The sequence below is a fragment of the Haemaphysalis longicornis genome, unplaced genomic scaffold, assembly GCF_048455015.1.
Source record: "Haemaphysalis longicornis isolate Haplotype H1 unplaced genomic scaffold, Haemaphysalis longicornis Haplotype H1 scaffold_10, whole genome shotgun sequence".
Lineage (NCBI taxonomy): Eukaryota > Metazoa > Arthropoda > Arachnida > Ixodida > Ixodidae > Haemaphysalis > Haemaphysalis longicornis.
The window spans coordinates 150220195-150233037 of NW_027526204.1; the positions used below are offsets into that span (position 1 = coordinate 150220195).

The 12843-nt window shown below is 49.0% G+C and overlaps 1 protein-coding gene across 1 annotated transcript; it reads right to left on the reverse strand.

Annotated features, from left to right (window-relative positions):
• Positions 1 to 509: 509 nt before the first annotated feature.
• On the reverse strand, positions 510 to 12817 carry Sps1 (inactive selenide, water dikinase). Its single transcript, XM_077691208.1, has 6 exons — positions 12380 to 12817; positions 12128 to 12231; positions 11236 to 11498; positions 9908 to 10098; positions 7773 to 7985; positions 510 to 2422 (listed from the first exon to the last, which is right to left on the reverse strand). The coding sequence occupies exons 1-6, from the start codon at positions 12669 to 12671 to the stop codon at positions 2238 to 2240; spliced, it is 1248 nt and encodes a 415-aa protein (XP_077547334.1). The 5' UTR covers positions 12672 to 12817; the 3' UTR covers positions 510 to 2237.
• Between the last annotated feature and the right edge of the window lie 26 nt (positions 12818 to 12843).

Consider the following 12843-nt stretch of genomic DNA (forward strand, 5'->3'; position numbering starts at 1 on the left):
GTTTTCACGACAGGCCACACAAGGCTTTTGCCGTGACGCAACAAGCAAGCTAAGCCATTGAAGTGTACATTAAAAGTTCCTTTTCATATGCTTTATCAAAAAGTGGATGTAGGAACTTTGCTAGAGCACTGCATGGCAGACATTCACGTCACCAGAAAACTCGTGACTCACACTCAACACTACAGGTCAAAATCATGTAATTTAGAAGGAGACAGCTCACTGCAGACTTTTAACGTTTGACTTATTTTTTGTTCTGGCTGTTGCAACTTCCTTTCTTCGAAGACGGGGCCAAAGTTGCAAAAAAATAAATGACTGGCCAGTTTTTTGTACAGCACGCAATGCTTTTATCATACTGAGCCACAGTTGACACCATGCTATTTAGAAATTTTAGCACTGCCTCGCAGCTGTGTTTTGGTTGGGCATAGGCGTGGTATATAAATGAAATCTAATAGGCCTCCAGGCTCGCACAATGCGGCTTGCCTTGCAGTGCCACAAACTTTTACATAAAATACCCATACGAAGACACGTTTATTCAATCATCTAGAACAATTTGAAGACATTTTGGTAACAAAGACGAAAAGAGATTTGCAGTCGCAGAGCTCACGGCCACAAGTCCTTATCACATAAGAACCAATACTCAGCCTTTGCAACGCTACCAATCTTGTGTAGGAAGGAAAAAGATAGAGACAGTTAAAGAGACCACGATAAAACCACACTCGCAATCAGTTTCGCAAACTGCCAGGCATTCACACCAAAAAGAAAACGCTTGAAAGCGGGAGAAAAAAAAAACAAGAGAGAAGTTCCAACCCAAAATACAACAAAAGAAAACAAAATCGACACGCACACACACACAAAACGCAGTTAGCCGGAGGCATCACGTACTGTTTTGCAAACACGGGTAACCCAAGTATCGGAGTGCAGGGCCCAAGAAAAACAAACAGTTGGGCTGTGACGGTGGACAGGTACCTTGAGCAGTGGATTTGGCGCCAAGCAGCTGCAAGGCATTGTGGAAGCACTTTTTCCAGCCCGAGAGCTGCTAGGTGGGTCACAGTAGATGCACCATCTCTTGCCTTCCTTTTCGGGGAAAAACACTGTGCTGGCAAAGCAAGACTAGAGGACCTGGTACGTTTCGATGATTTTGAAAAACTCTCAACGCCAGTTTGAAGCAAATGACGCACCAACACTTGTCAAACAGTGTGTACATGAAGTTATTTGTGGATTGAAATGCATCGTGCAGTAACCTTGAGGATGTTTGTGTAATAACCCCTGCATTTCTCGGCAATAGCAGCGCAAAATTCGGAAAAATAACTACCTAAAAAAAACCTGTACAATGTTTGAATTAAAGCTTAAGCATTACTCATCAGCTGGTTTTCATGTGCCCTCGATTTCTGCATGCGAAGGACAAATAATCGACACAATTTCGTCGAAGTGGCCCAATATCGCGCTAAACCGTTTGCGCCCGAATTCCTTGCAAAACATCAACTATATACTTAAACTATACTTTCAAGCTCGAAAATAAATACGAAAGGGCACAGGCATATCACAATTTTGGGCCTTGTCACAGTAAAATCATCAGCCATGCACAACATCTCAGTAGCAAATGTCAAGAATTACATTCAATAAACGGCAGGAGAACATGCAGTCAATTGCCATAAAGAAGCTGGTGTCAAAATAAAGTACGGCAAGTTGGAAGCACCCAACAAATCATCGACTGCCTACCAGCCCAGGGATTTATAGCACAAATGCAGACTTCGCTCCCTGCTACTGTAAAAAAAAAAAAAAAAAAAAAAAAAAAAAAAAGATAAGTGTCCCTCATACAATGGCTGCTTTCAGTGAGAACACGAGCACATTGCCAGTGCTTTGCAGAGAGGCTCGCTATGCAAACGCGCTCTGGAACAATCCCTCAGTGACGCACTTGGCATGGTACTGATTCGCAGCCTCGGACACGACTTCTGCTTTTCACCGGTGGCGATAACCAGACACCACTGGCACTATACAGTTGTCACAGGTTGCGTGTTCGCTCGTGTAAGGCTTCCAACCACACAGCTCGTTGCCTCGATGAAACTGAACTTGATGCAGCACGCTCACCAATTTCGCCCAGTGTAGGAGCGACGGACAGAGATGTCAGTTGCCGTAAGCATACGCAGCACGAACGGAAGAACGGCGGCCAGGTTGCGGCGACCACCCCAGTCGTCACACACCACGCCGAAAACCTGTCGCTGAAGCGTCGCCTTCCGCTACCACAGTTCGCCGTCCTTGTCCTTGGACGGCACCTCGATGACCCGGGGCTTGTCGATGATGCGGGCCGTCCGGTTGCCCTTCTCGACGATGCCAATGATCCAGGCCTGGTAGCCCTCCTGCTTCTCAATGTCCTTGCAGTAGGCCGCCGCCTGCTCCCGGGGTAGGCAGATGAGGAGGCCGCCTGCGAGGAGGACGAGATTGACCACGGGCAAGGCCATTGGTTTGCGAGGAACTGGTGACACACAAGGGATTGCCACCAGCCCGTTCAACTAGATACTTGAAAATAAAGTCCTGCAGTTTATGACTGCAAAGGCAACGTGTTACCTTTTTGAGAAAATAATTCGGCATACTTTTGTAGCTTGCAACTTTGAAAGTCACAGCATCAGTTATTCAACCCTTACATGTACCTACTAGCACAGTGGAGCCCAGATAATACGATTCTCAAGGGACTGTGCCAAAGCGTCGTATGACCAGGGTGTCATATGATCGGGGTACAGGTAAATGCAGCCCTAGTAGGCAGCCTTACGTGAGAGGTGGGCTAAAAACTTATTTAAATTGCACGTTCTCGCGTAATTTGCAAACACCTAACTGAAATCTCAAGCTTATATATATATAAAAAAAGCCTCTTTGTGTCCCCCCCTCCTACAGCACCTGAGCTAGCCTGCCAGCACTGCCCGTCACATGCACGAGTTAAGCTGGGGAGATGCGTAATGCGGCCGAGCGTATGAGGGGAAAAGGCGAGAGTGTGGCCAAGGTCACACGCAAGCTATACCGGGAAAGGCAAGCGGGCGATGAGTAGGGTATTGCGGATCACGTCCTTCAGCGATCGGCCCGAGGGGAGCTTCAAATTGGCGGTCCGTCGGCTCCCTGGACTGACTAGTTTATCTCTGCCAGCATCCGTCATATGAAGTAAATTGCGTGCACCGGAGCACTCTATGATCGGTGTTTCTGATGCATTACTTCCATGGGGAGTTTGCCGGGACTGCAGTGATTCGTCGTAAAAAAACGGGCCATTGTAAACTGGGGGACGTATTATCTGTGTTCCACTGTATGGCCTTAAGTGAGGAGGACAGTTTCAGGTCATAAAAATTGTTAAGAGATCTTTCTTTTTTGAAAGTGGCCTTCCTAGCTTGCACGTTTTACGTTCTACCAGATTCAAACCTTTCGCTGCCAAAAATACGACAAAGTGCCAGAGAAAAAATAATCATACGAGTTACAGTGACAAAATACTTGTGCGAGTTGACAAGAAGAACAGCAAGGCAAGAAGTTCTATATGTCCGAAACACCACCAATGGGTGCGGCCTACTTGATATTGTTAGACGGTCGAGACTGTCCTGCATTTTATAGCCACCTATTTTATTGCCACTCACACACAAATGCACGCAAAAAAAAAAAAAAAAACAGAAGAAAGTGAAAGAAAGCAAGGCAACACAGTCTCAAGCACAGCTAGGTCTCAGACCTTGCCATGTCATTGAAAGAGTTGCGGCCAAAAACAAATTTCTCTGCTGCCTGCTGTTGCAGGATAAAAGCTGCAGAGATGTGCCTAGACCACAGATTTGTTTAGACCCACCCACAGTCAAAAAATCACAATTGCATTCCCATTACCAACTGATTACAACCATCGGCAACCATTATGATTGGTAACTGATTAGAGTCCCGACGCCTAACTTGGTGCAAGAAAACGGCCAATTTGGTACATGAATTGACCTACCGTCTACAATATTCTGTGATTGGTGCTGCCGAATCTGTAATTTTTTCTCCCTAGCAGATGCCAGCTTTGTCGTTGGCTTCAGAACCATTTAAGGCCAACTGCACCTTGCTTACCCTCTAGCTCAAATATTAGCGCCACATTTGGCAGGTCCAAAACTGCCCAGAGGCGAAGTGGCAAAGAAGCACTGAACACGCCACAATCTCCACCAAAATGTTGTCTTTGCATTGTAAATTTGCTCTACACAGGCCTGTGGTTTTGTTCCAGGCCAATATGCAACTTACTGAAAAAAAAAGGGGGGGGGGGGGGGGGGGCAGACCACCTTGACTGCCACATTCCTCCAAACATGCGGCCTGTTTGATGTCACAGAGCAGCTGCACTGCTGTTTCACTACCTTTCAAAAACTTTCAAAATTGCAGCAATAATGTCAACGATTTAGAATTGTTTCCAAGCTATATTAGACACTCAATCACGGGAGGGAATCTTGGTGTCTCCATGGAACAAAGCATACCTGCTTTCTCCTTAAACGAACCCCGCAACACTCTTTGAGCAGTGCAAGTAAACCTGCCAGGAATACCTGAGCCAAATATTATACGTGCCTGTTAAGCGGTGAGCATGCAAATCACTGTGAAAGACACGGAAAAACCAACCGCACTCTCTTCAGTTCTCCTCATTATGCACCCCTGGCATGGCCTAAACGACGTCATCGAAGCCGTGGCTATCTAATTGTCTGTCATTGGTCAACTTCGCGGCTTATTTCTCGCATTTTCTGTGACGATCCGGCGGCGGCGGCGGCACTGTGTACGAACCTCTTCTATGCCTGAACCTCGATGCGCAGTTTTGCCGTTTCTTTTGTGTTTTGAATGCAGGCGGAGTTTGACTGATGAGCTGAATACTTCCCTTTCAACCAGACCACTCGACAACAAACGTTTATTGCTTCAAAAACGCCCTACCAGCCCAAGCGCGCACTTGCGAGCAGGCAGCCATGCCTGCTTTTTTGTGGCACCAGACTGGAAATAGACCCCTCCACGTTGCGGAGAAAAGGAGAGAACTCCCCGGCCTGTGATATATCGAAGGCCGCGGAAGAGAACGCCGTGAGCAGCCCCCCCTCCGGGAGAGAGAGCGCAACTTTTGTCGCGTTGTCCGCGGTCTAATTGAGAGGGAACGATTATGCGCGATTTCTCATCGCACCTAGTTTAGGTGATAGAGAACGGATTTTCATAATTCTTGCGGAAGGAGATTGCTGGTACAATAGACTGCACCCCAAAATACATTCCTAGTAGTCGATGGTAAGTGCTGCAGGGGCCCTTGAATGCAGGTTGCACGTACGGGTGCTGTCGATTCTGACAAGCAATAGGAAACTAACTGTTTTTTGTTTGCTATCCGACATTGATGGCATTAAAGGGACACTGAAGTGAATTTGTCAAGCTCCCGTTTTTGCTTGCACTGCGTAGACTGGCTCAAATTAGCACACTTTTCATCGTTTATCCGGTTGAAAAATCGGTAATTATTTTACAAAGCGCGAAAGAAGAAAAACTACCATGCGCAGTTTGCGGCGGCTGCACCAACTATAAGGCTGTGACGTTGGGAGGAGAGGGCACCGTGATTGGACGATGCCCAAGGATAGCAATCAAACAAGTTTCGGTTTCGGTTCTGTAAAACACAACCAATGGCGTTGTTGGATGGGAATTCTCAATATCTCAGTAATCATCGATCCGCGCTTCTGCCATGTTGTCGGCTGTAAAATGCATAAGATAAGCCTCCCAGGACGGCTTGGAATCGTAGCATTCACTAGCCGAGGCCTACGCAGTGCATGAACGCCCTCCGCGTCATGCCATGCGCTTTTCCCCTATATTTGGAGCTTGCCTCACTCATGCCTGTATCGTAAAAGCCGTGTTCGCACCAGGCCAAGGGTCTGTTCATTCTGGCCTGTGCCCACTGCCCGCAAGCAGTCGGTGCTTATGGCAACAGCACGCCAACGAGAACTCGCTAGCGCGCCAGTGCCAGCCTGCGTGAGTTCTGTGGACTAGTTCGTGGAGCAACGAACGTTGCGGCCCAAAAAAAGGTGAACTCAGTATAGAAAACATTGGCGGAAAACAAAAAAGTTAACTCATAAAAAAAAAAGCACGTACCCGCGGGGATTCGAACTTGTGACTTGCAAAACACTTGCGCTGACATACCTAGCGCTCCAAACAACTAAGCCACAGGCGCGCGCTGCTGACCTTGGAAATATAAGGTATATAATGTAGAACCAGTTTGCACTTTTATTTAGTTTTAGCATTCCAAGCAGCTTAGGTGACTATTTGTTGTTTTGCGCTCATGCAGTAAGCATCCCCCAAGTTTCCACAATATCTCACGTCTAGCAATTGCATTTCTTAGACGGAAAAGCGTTCGCAGATGCGTAGTCGTACTGCTGACCGCTGTGCTTGTTCGCCCAGCGCAAAAAAGTGCTTCCCGCACCGTAGTTTTATGCTGTACGGTAAAAATATCAGTTGATTTTATTTCCTTAGTACGTATATTGACTTCGCTGACTCTTCTCCCGCCTTCAAGAGGCCTTATATTTTCCTACTGGCGTACCGGTCAGCGAAGCGTCGCACGTGCGCTTGTGCAGCGCTTGTGTGACACGACCTTGACTTGGAGCTAGATACAGTGTACAAACTAACCAAGTAAAGAAAGGCACATTCTTCCATTCACAAACGTGTCCTGGCTTCGTTTCAACTAAGCGAACGAATTGCGACGACCCGTCGGTGGCCGGCGGACGAAACGCTGGGCCGACTGAATCTGTCTGAAGGCCGGGGAGCCGTGCAGTAGAGCAGCCAATTGCGAGCTCGGCTCCTCCCGACGTCACACGAAAACGCCACAGAAAATGGGCGAGCGTAAAGAGAGGAGGACAGGATTTTCGAATTAATTTTTCTACTAAATAAAATCGCGTAAACGCGCCCAGAGTGGTCGAAACATGGCCTGGGAACTCCGGACTACAATTTGCGCTAGTAATCCCGCAATGTTTACATATCACTTCAGTGTCCCTTTAAGGAGCACCGAGTTTGATAAAACAAACTGCCCCCAAAAGAAACACAAGGGCATAAGTGAATAAAAAAAATACCCTTCAAAGTGATGGCCAAACAGCAGTCTAGAGCATTCAAACATTTGTGAAGGCCCATGAGAGCCCCCTTTAGAAAAAGAAGTTTAGAAGGCAAAGGCTATGCAAGCCGACAGGCCACAGCCCAGGGCTTCTTTTCTTTTTTATTTCATTTTTTTCCCCAGAAAGGAGAATTGTGGTCAGACATTCCCACAACATCCCACCCTGAGCGTCTCAGGGCTTAATCACAAATGTGTTTGCAGCAGCCCGTTCCAAAACAATTAGCAAGCCCAGACTGCTCTCACAAACTCCTCTGCATATGCCCGCCCCCCCATCCTTGGATCTGATTATGTTTAATGCGCCGATGCTACTCAGGCGATGAGGTGCGCCGTAGTGGAAGGCTCCAGATTAATTTTGACTACTTAGGGATCTTTAGCATGCGCCAAAATCTCCGATTGACAGGTTCAATGCACCAACGCTACATGAGGTGCGGCGTAGTGGGGGGCTACAGATTAATTTTGACCCCCTGGGGATCTTCAACATGCGTTGAAATCTCCAGCAAACTGGCGTTTTTGCTTTGCTTTTCGCCTCCACCAGAAAAGTGGCCGCCGTGGCCAGGAATCGAACCCGCATTCTTGTACTCAGCAGCCCAACCAACGCCTTAGCCACTGAGCCACCGCGGCGGGTGTACATCCTTGGATCCGCCGGAGCTTTCGACCTACACGCCCATCATGCAGCACCCACCGGAGGTCTCGGGGCAGAAGCCCTGCAGCAGCTGGAAGGTGGAGCCGCAGGCCTTGGCCACGGCGGCCATCTTGGCCAGCACGGGCAGGTTGTGGATGACGAAGGAGACCTCGTTGCGCTGCACCCGCGCCAAAAGCTGCGCATGGCCCAGGAGTCCGCCGCTCCGCACGTCCGTGGCCCCGTGGGCATTGTACTTGTGCATCAGAAGGGCCGCTGCACAAGGAGGGAAGTGCGACAAATGGCTGTGGGAAATCTCCTCTGGTGGTTTCAAACTGGGGCGTAATGCTCGGTTCTGTGCATTTCGAGCGGGCCCCGACTGGCTGGAAGCATATGAGGAGTTGTTTTTCAAAATGAATCAAGTCCACCCAAACAGAATTTGAGAGAACAGCGAAACTATGTCACGGGATCTAAATGCAACGCTTTGAAAACTATTATGTGATGTTTCACGTGTCGGCTGGGGGAAGTCTATGACCACAGGTAATTAAAATTAATTAGTTAATTTTTTAGTTATTTATTTAGTAATAGTACCTTAAATACACACTGGACAGCTCAGACTGTCCAGTGAGAACTCACAAGGAGGCTGCCATGTTGGTGATATGACATCAAACCAAAGGTACACTCGCATCGAGAAAATGGATTTGGCTCATTTTTGAACCGGATTACGATCTGTGTACACGTTCGCCGGCCGTTATCCGACCTGTTTTGTTGCAACCTGTTTTCTAGGGGGAAGGTTGCCGTATTTTTCTTGCGACTACAGTTTTTATCTGACTTAGTTTCGGTTTCTGGATTTTGCTCATTTCAAGGAAGAAGAAGAAAAAGAAGCTCCTCATATGACCCTGATGTGACGTAGCACAGGCAAGGTGTGGCATTGGTTTCTTTGCATGTTATTGGTCAGAGGCCTCAAGTGCAACTATGTCACCGTGGAAATGGATGCGGAATGGACATTTTTCAAAATTCAGAATCCCACCCCTCATTTAGTCATGGCTGCTTGAGTTTAAAGGAGTCACGGGCACAAAATGCAACTTTATGCTACTTGAAAGAACTAGACGTTGGTAGCTCACTCAGCTACATTCCAGCCACAAAAGAAGTTAGTCACCCCCGTCGAACATGTTTTATTTACTACCTTGATTATTTGTTTGAAGTTGGTGATAAAATTGCATTGTTGTTATTGGGACAAAACAGCTCTTTTAATGGACTGAACTTGTACTTTGTCTTATGGCTCCTTCAAGGAGCAGCCCCTTGGCCCTTGTGTAGGAGTAGCCCAGAGCCATCAGTAGCTACAAAAGAGTGTCGTGTTTCAAAACTTTCTACCAACCCAACATATTTCTCAATGCAAAACGGAGGGCAAAGGACAAGAACACAGAAATACCCATGCATTCACAACTCTACTACCGTATTTGGATTTAAAAAAAAAAGAAAATAAAAGCACATCTTTACAAATATGACCACCTCCTTGTAGCTTGCTGTGGGAGTCCGAACTCTCGGCAGCACCTGAGAGGGTCCCACAAGGCCGGTCTTCTATCTTCCTGTTTGGCTAATGTGCTGGTTATAACGCTTGTCGTAACCGCACTGCCGATAACACAGGCCTACTGCTCACTGCATCCTTATACAGTGTTCTATGGTAGACGCCATTCGCTTTTGGCCAGCTTGTACTAACCTAGGTTCCGAAAGTGCCCGCACTGAGGCTGGCACCAAAAAACTTCCCCTGATGATGTCGAGTGCCTTATTACAGGCGACGTTGCTGATAACATGGCATTCCTTCACTCCAAATACCAGCGGGAACTGATGCCTTCTCATGGCTATGCTTTCAAGCCAACAGTAGCAAGTGTTACCAGAAACCACACCATGGTCATGTAACTTCCCGTCTGCCACAGTTAGAACCAAATAACCTCGGAAAGATATATAGCCTTGGCCCACCCCATACCACAGTGCACCCTTAGATACCAGGTATACTACCAGTATATATACCACCAGTATACCAGATGTACCACAGGGAGACCACCTTTACAGTCTGCAGTGCTGGCAAGTTGATGGGTGAGCTGGTGGCACGGGTTACCCGCTGCACCAAGACTCCAACATTGCACCACCAAGACCCTTCACTGCCCGCAAAGAGAGGTACAGTATGGCACCCCTACCGGTGCGGTTGAGCCGTGCCATGGAGTCCCGGGCGCGCCGGCAGGCCCGGTGGACATCGTCTTCGCCGACCACGAGGCGCACGCGGTTCCAGCGCTCGGGCTGCTCTAGCCACTGCAAGGCACTCACCGCCACCTGGCTGCCCAGGGGCTTGGTCAGCACCAGTACATCGCCCGCCACAGCATTGTCCGCCCTGGGAGGCATGAACAGGAGAGGGACAAGAAACACTCCTTGGGGGAACCCAAGTCTGCTCACGGGCTTTGAGGGCAAAAGCGTTAAGGGCTTCCTCCGGTGGCACCTGCCAAAAGCCCATTCTACATGGAGCGAATTTCGCCTGCGAATCCGCTGGAACGAACATTTGCACTTGCGAAGTTCGCAATGCCTGGAATTGTCGTCTACATGGGGCCTGCGAACGCCACGATTTTCGCATTTCAGATGCGCCTTGTTTGCAGACTGAAGTAAGTTTGCCACCAGCAAAGGTTGTTGTGATTTTATCAAGGGTGGTTTTATTTTACTTTCTTGGCAAGTTGTTTCTGCCTGGTTTGCGGTAAATATAAGTTTATTTGCGGTTTTTTATAAGAATCGCCAATTCTTTATCAATATACTCACACACAGCAGAGAAGACAAACGTTTTGGTGTGCCCGCGCTTTTGTCGCGCTCATACAAGCAACGCCATCTGGTTTCCAAGCGTGCAAGTGGGGCCGCAGGTCCGCCCCTCTATGCCACACGAGCGGCATTTGCTCGACCGCTTCAAATGTTTGGCACTTTGCCGCAGCAACGAAAAAAGGTGGTTTTGCCGCACGAGCGGCGCAGCATCAGCGAATTCGCAGGCGAAATCGCTCCATGTAGTACGGGCTAAAGACTTCCTCGCTGCTATATTGCGTTTGCGCCTTTCCCTTTGTTTCTTCGTCTTTGGCACAAATTACTTTTACAGGCAGACAGTGTCACTGCTGGCAACATGCTGATGTAGTGTGTTGGTAACACACCTGGCTCCTAGTCTGGAGACATGAGCTCAATCCCAACGTGAAAGCAAATGTACCAAATCTTCTTCTCAAGTTAATTCAGTTACTCTATTAAAATTATTCCACACCCACACTTTTGCCCGAACTCCATCATTTTGTATTTCAAAGCAATTTTTGCTCTTCACGGTGGTGGCCATTCTCTGTAACAAACAACAGCACTTCACAGGAGCGGTCCCTAAAGCTTTTGCTCTAATAAATAGTTTAAGTCTTTTTAAACGACTCAGCCTGAACGCCAGTTAAAATAATTTACCAGTTCTAAGTAACCAGACCCCTCCGTGCTCTCCGAATAGCAACAGTGACATGCTTACGAGATGAATTCGTTTGGGAGGCAGCAACTTGTCGCGCATCCCCCGACGATGATCCACGGATTGAGGGCTGTCTGCCCACCGGTCACTGTGGTGCCAGCGGCTGCTGCTGCATCCCGGAATCCGCGTACCAACAGCGGCAGCACCACATCGCGCTCGGCGTCCGTCAACTTGCTGCTCACACCAAGCACCAGGAGCACATTGTCGCACTCTGTCACGCCATGCGCGTACAGGCCACTCAGGATGCTGGCACAGGCAATCTTGCCCTGCGGAGGACGACGACAGCCAAGGTGCAAGCAGGTCAGTCGCTCTGGGTTGCTTCATAGCGCTACTGAAGCAGCAAGAAATGTCAACAACGAAATGTGACGCCCATTAATCGAGGAACTTCGTGAGAACGGACTTTGGCAGACTGCTTGGTACCTAAATTAGGCATTGTTAATCTGCTCTTCAACGCAAAAAGGCATTCTTGTAGCACAGATGCCTCAAATGGCATTGCTCTTGATGACAGATCAACTCTGAGTTCTATTTTCAGCACATCACTTAGCTTCGGGATGGAATATTGCAGCGCCTCACAGCAAGGCGACATTGACGAAAAGAAAGCAAAAAAAAAAAAAAAAACGCACGTGAACTTTTTGCAAACCCAATAACGTGTCATCCTACTCGGCTATCTACTCATCCGCAGACGGGCTGTGATGTGAGGGTTGGCTGACTTGCTACAGCCTTTTATGACAAGTGCGCTCATGACCCGATGCTCTGCAGCTCCGTTTGATGACGCCCATGCGGTTGTGATCAATTACTGACAATGCAACTACGAGCCGGCAATTAAGCACTGACACGACACAGGTGACACACGCGAACAACCGCAAATACACGTGCCGAGTTGATCGCGTCTTACCATGACATAAGGGTCTTCGACCAGCGGATACAAGTAATCGACGCTCTGGACCAACGAAAGCCCACCATGCCGGAGACGCGTCAGGGTGCACTCGATGCCCGAACCTGCAGCAGTAGGGAGAGATCGTCTAGTGAGAGATGACAAGGGCTGATTCCGACGCGCAGCGGCGACCACCGCAAAAGCGAAAAAGGGGGCCACGGCCTCATCATCGGGGCAAACAACAAAAAAACGTGGTCCACTTGAGGCGCTCACCCGAACGTGGCAGGGCAGCTCCGTCTGGCGCGGTTGGCACGCCGTGGATCTGGAAATACTGCCTCTGCTGGCAGGCTTCGTCGCCGTCGCGAAGCTGTAGGAGTCCCTCCAGGAGTTTAGCTTGCGAATCCTGGGGGACTTTACACCCTCATCCCTTGAGGTCCGCGAACCGCGTCAACCTGAAACCGGGGTCCAAGTTGTGCGCGGCTGGGTTGAAAGGCACCACGACGCTGCCGACTTCCAGTTGCACGGCCTGCTGGGCGCCGTTGTTGGCGTTGCCGTTGTTTTCCATCGCGGCTGACGGCGATCGGATCTTCGCGTCGAGCAGAAGCGTCTGCAGCACGCCGGCAGCAGTCCGAAAAACGAGAGCCCTTCGACCTCTCCTCGACGGCAAGATGGCGCGGGCCTACGCTTTTGCGGGAGAACGACGCGTCGCGCGGTCGGGCGCCGATTGGCTCGCTGTG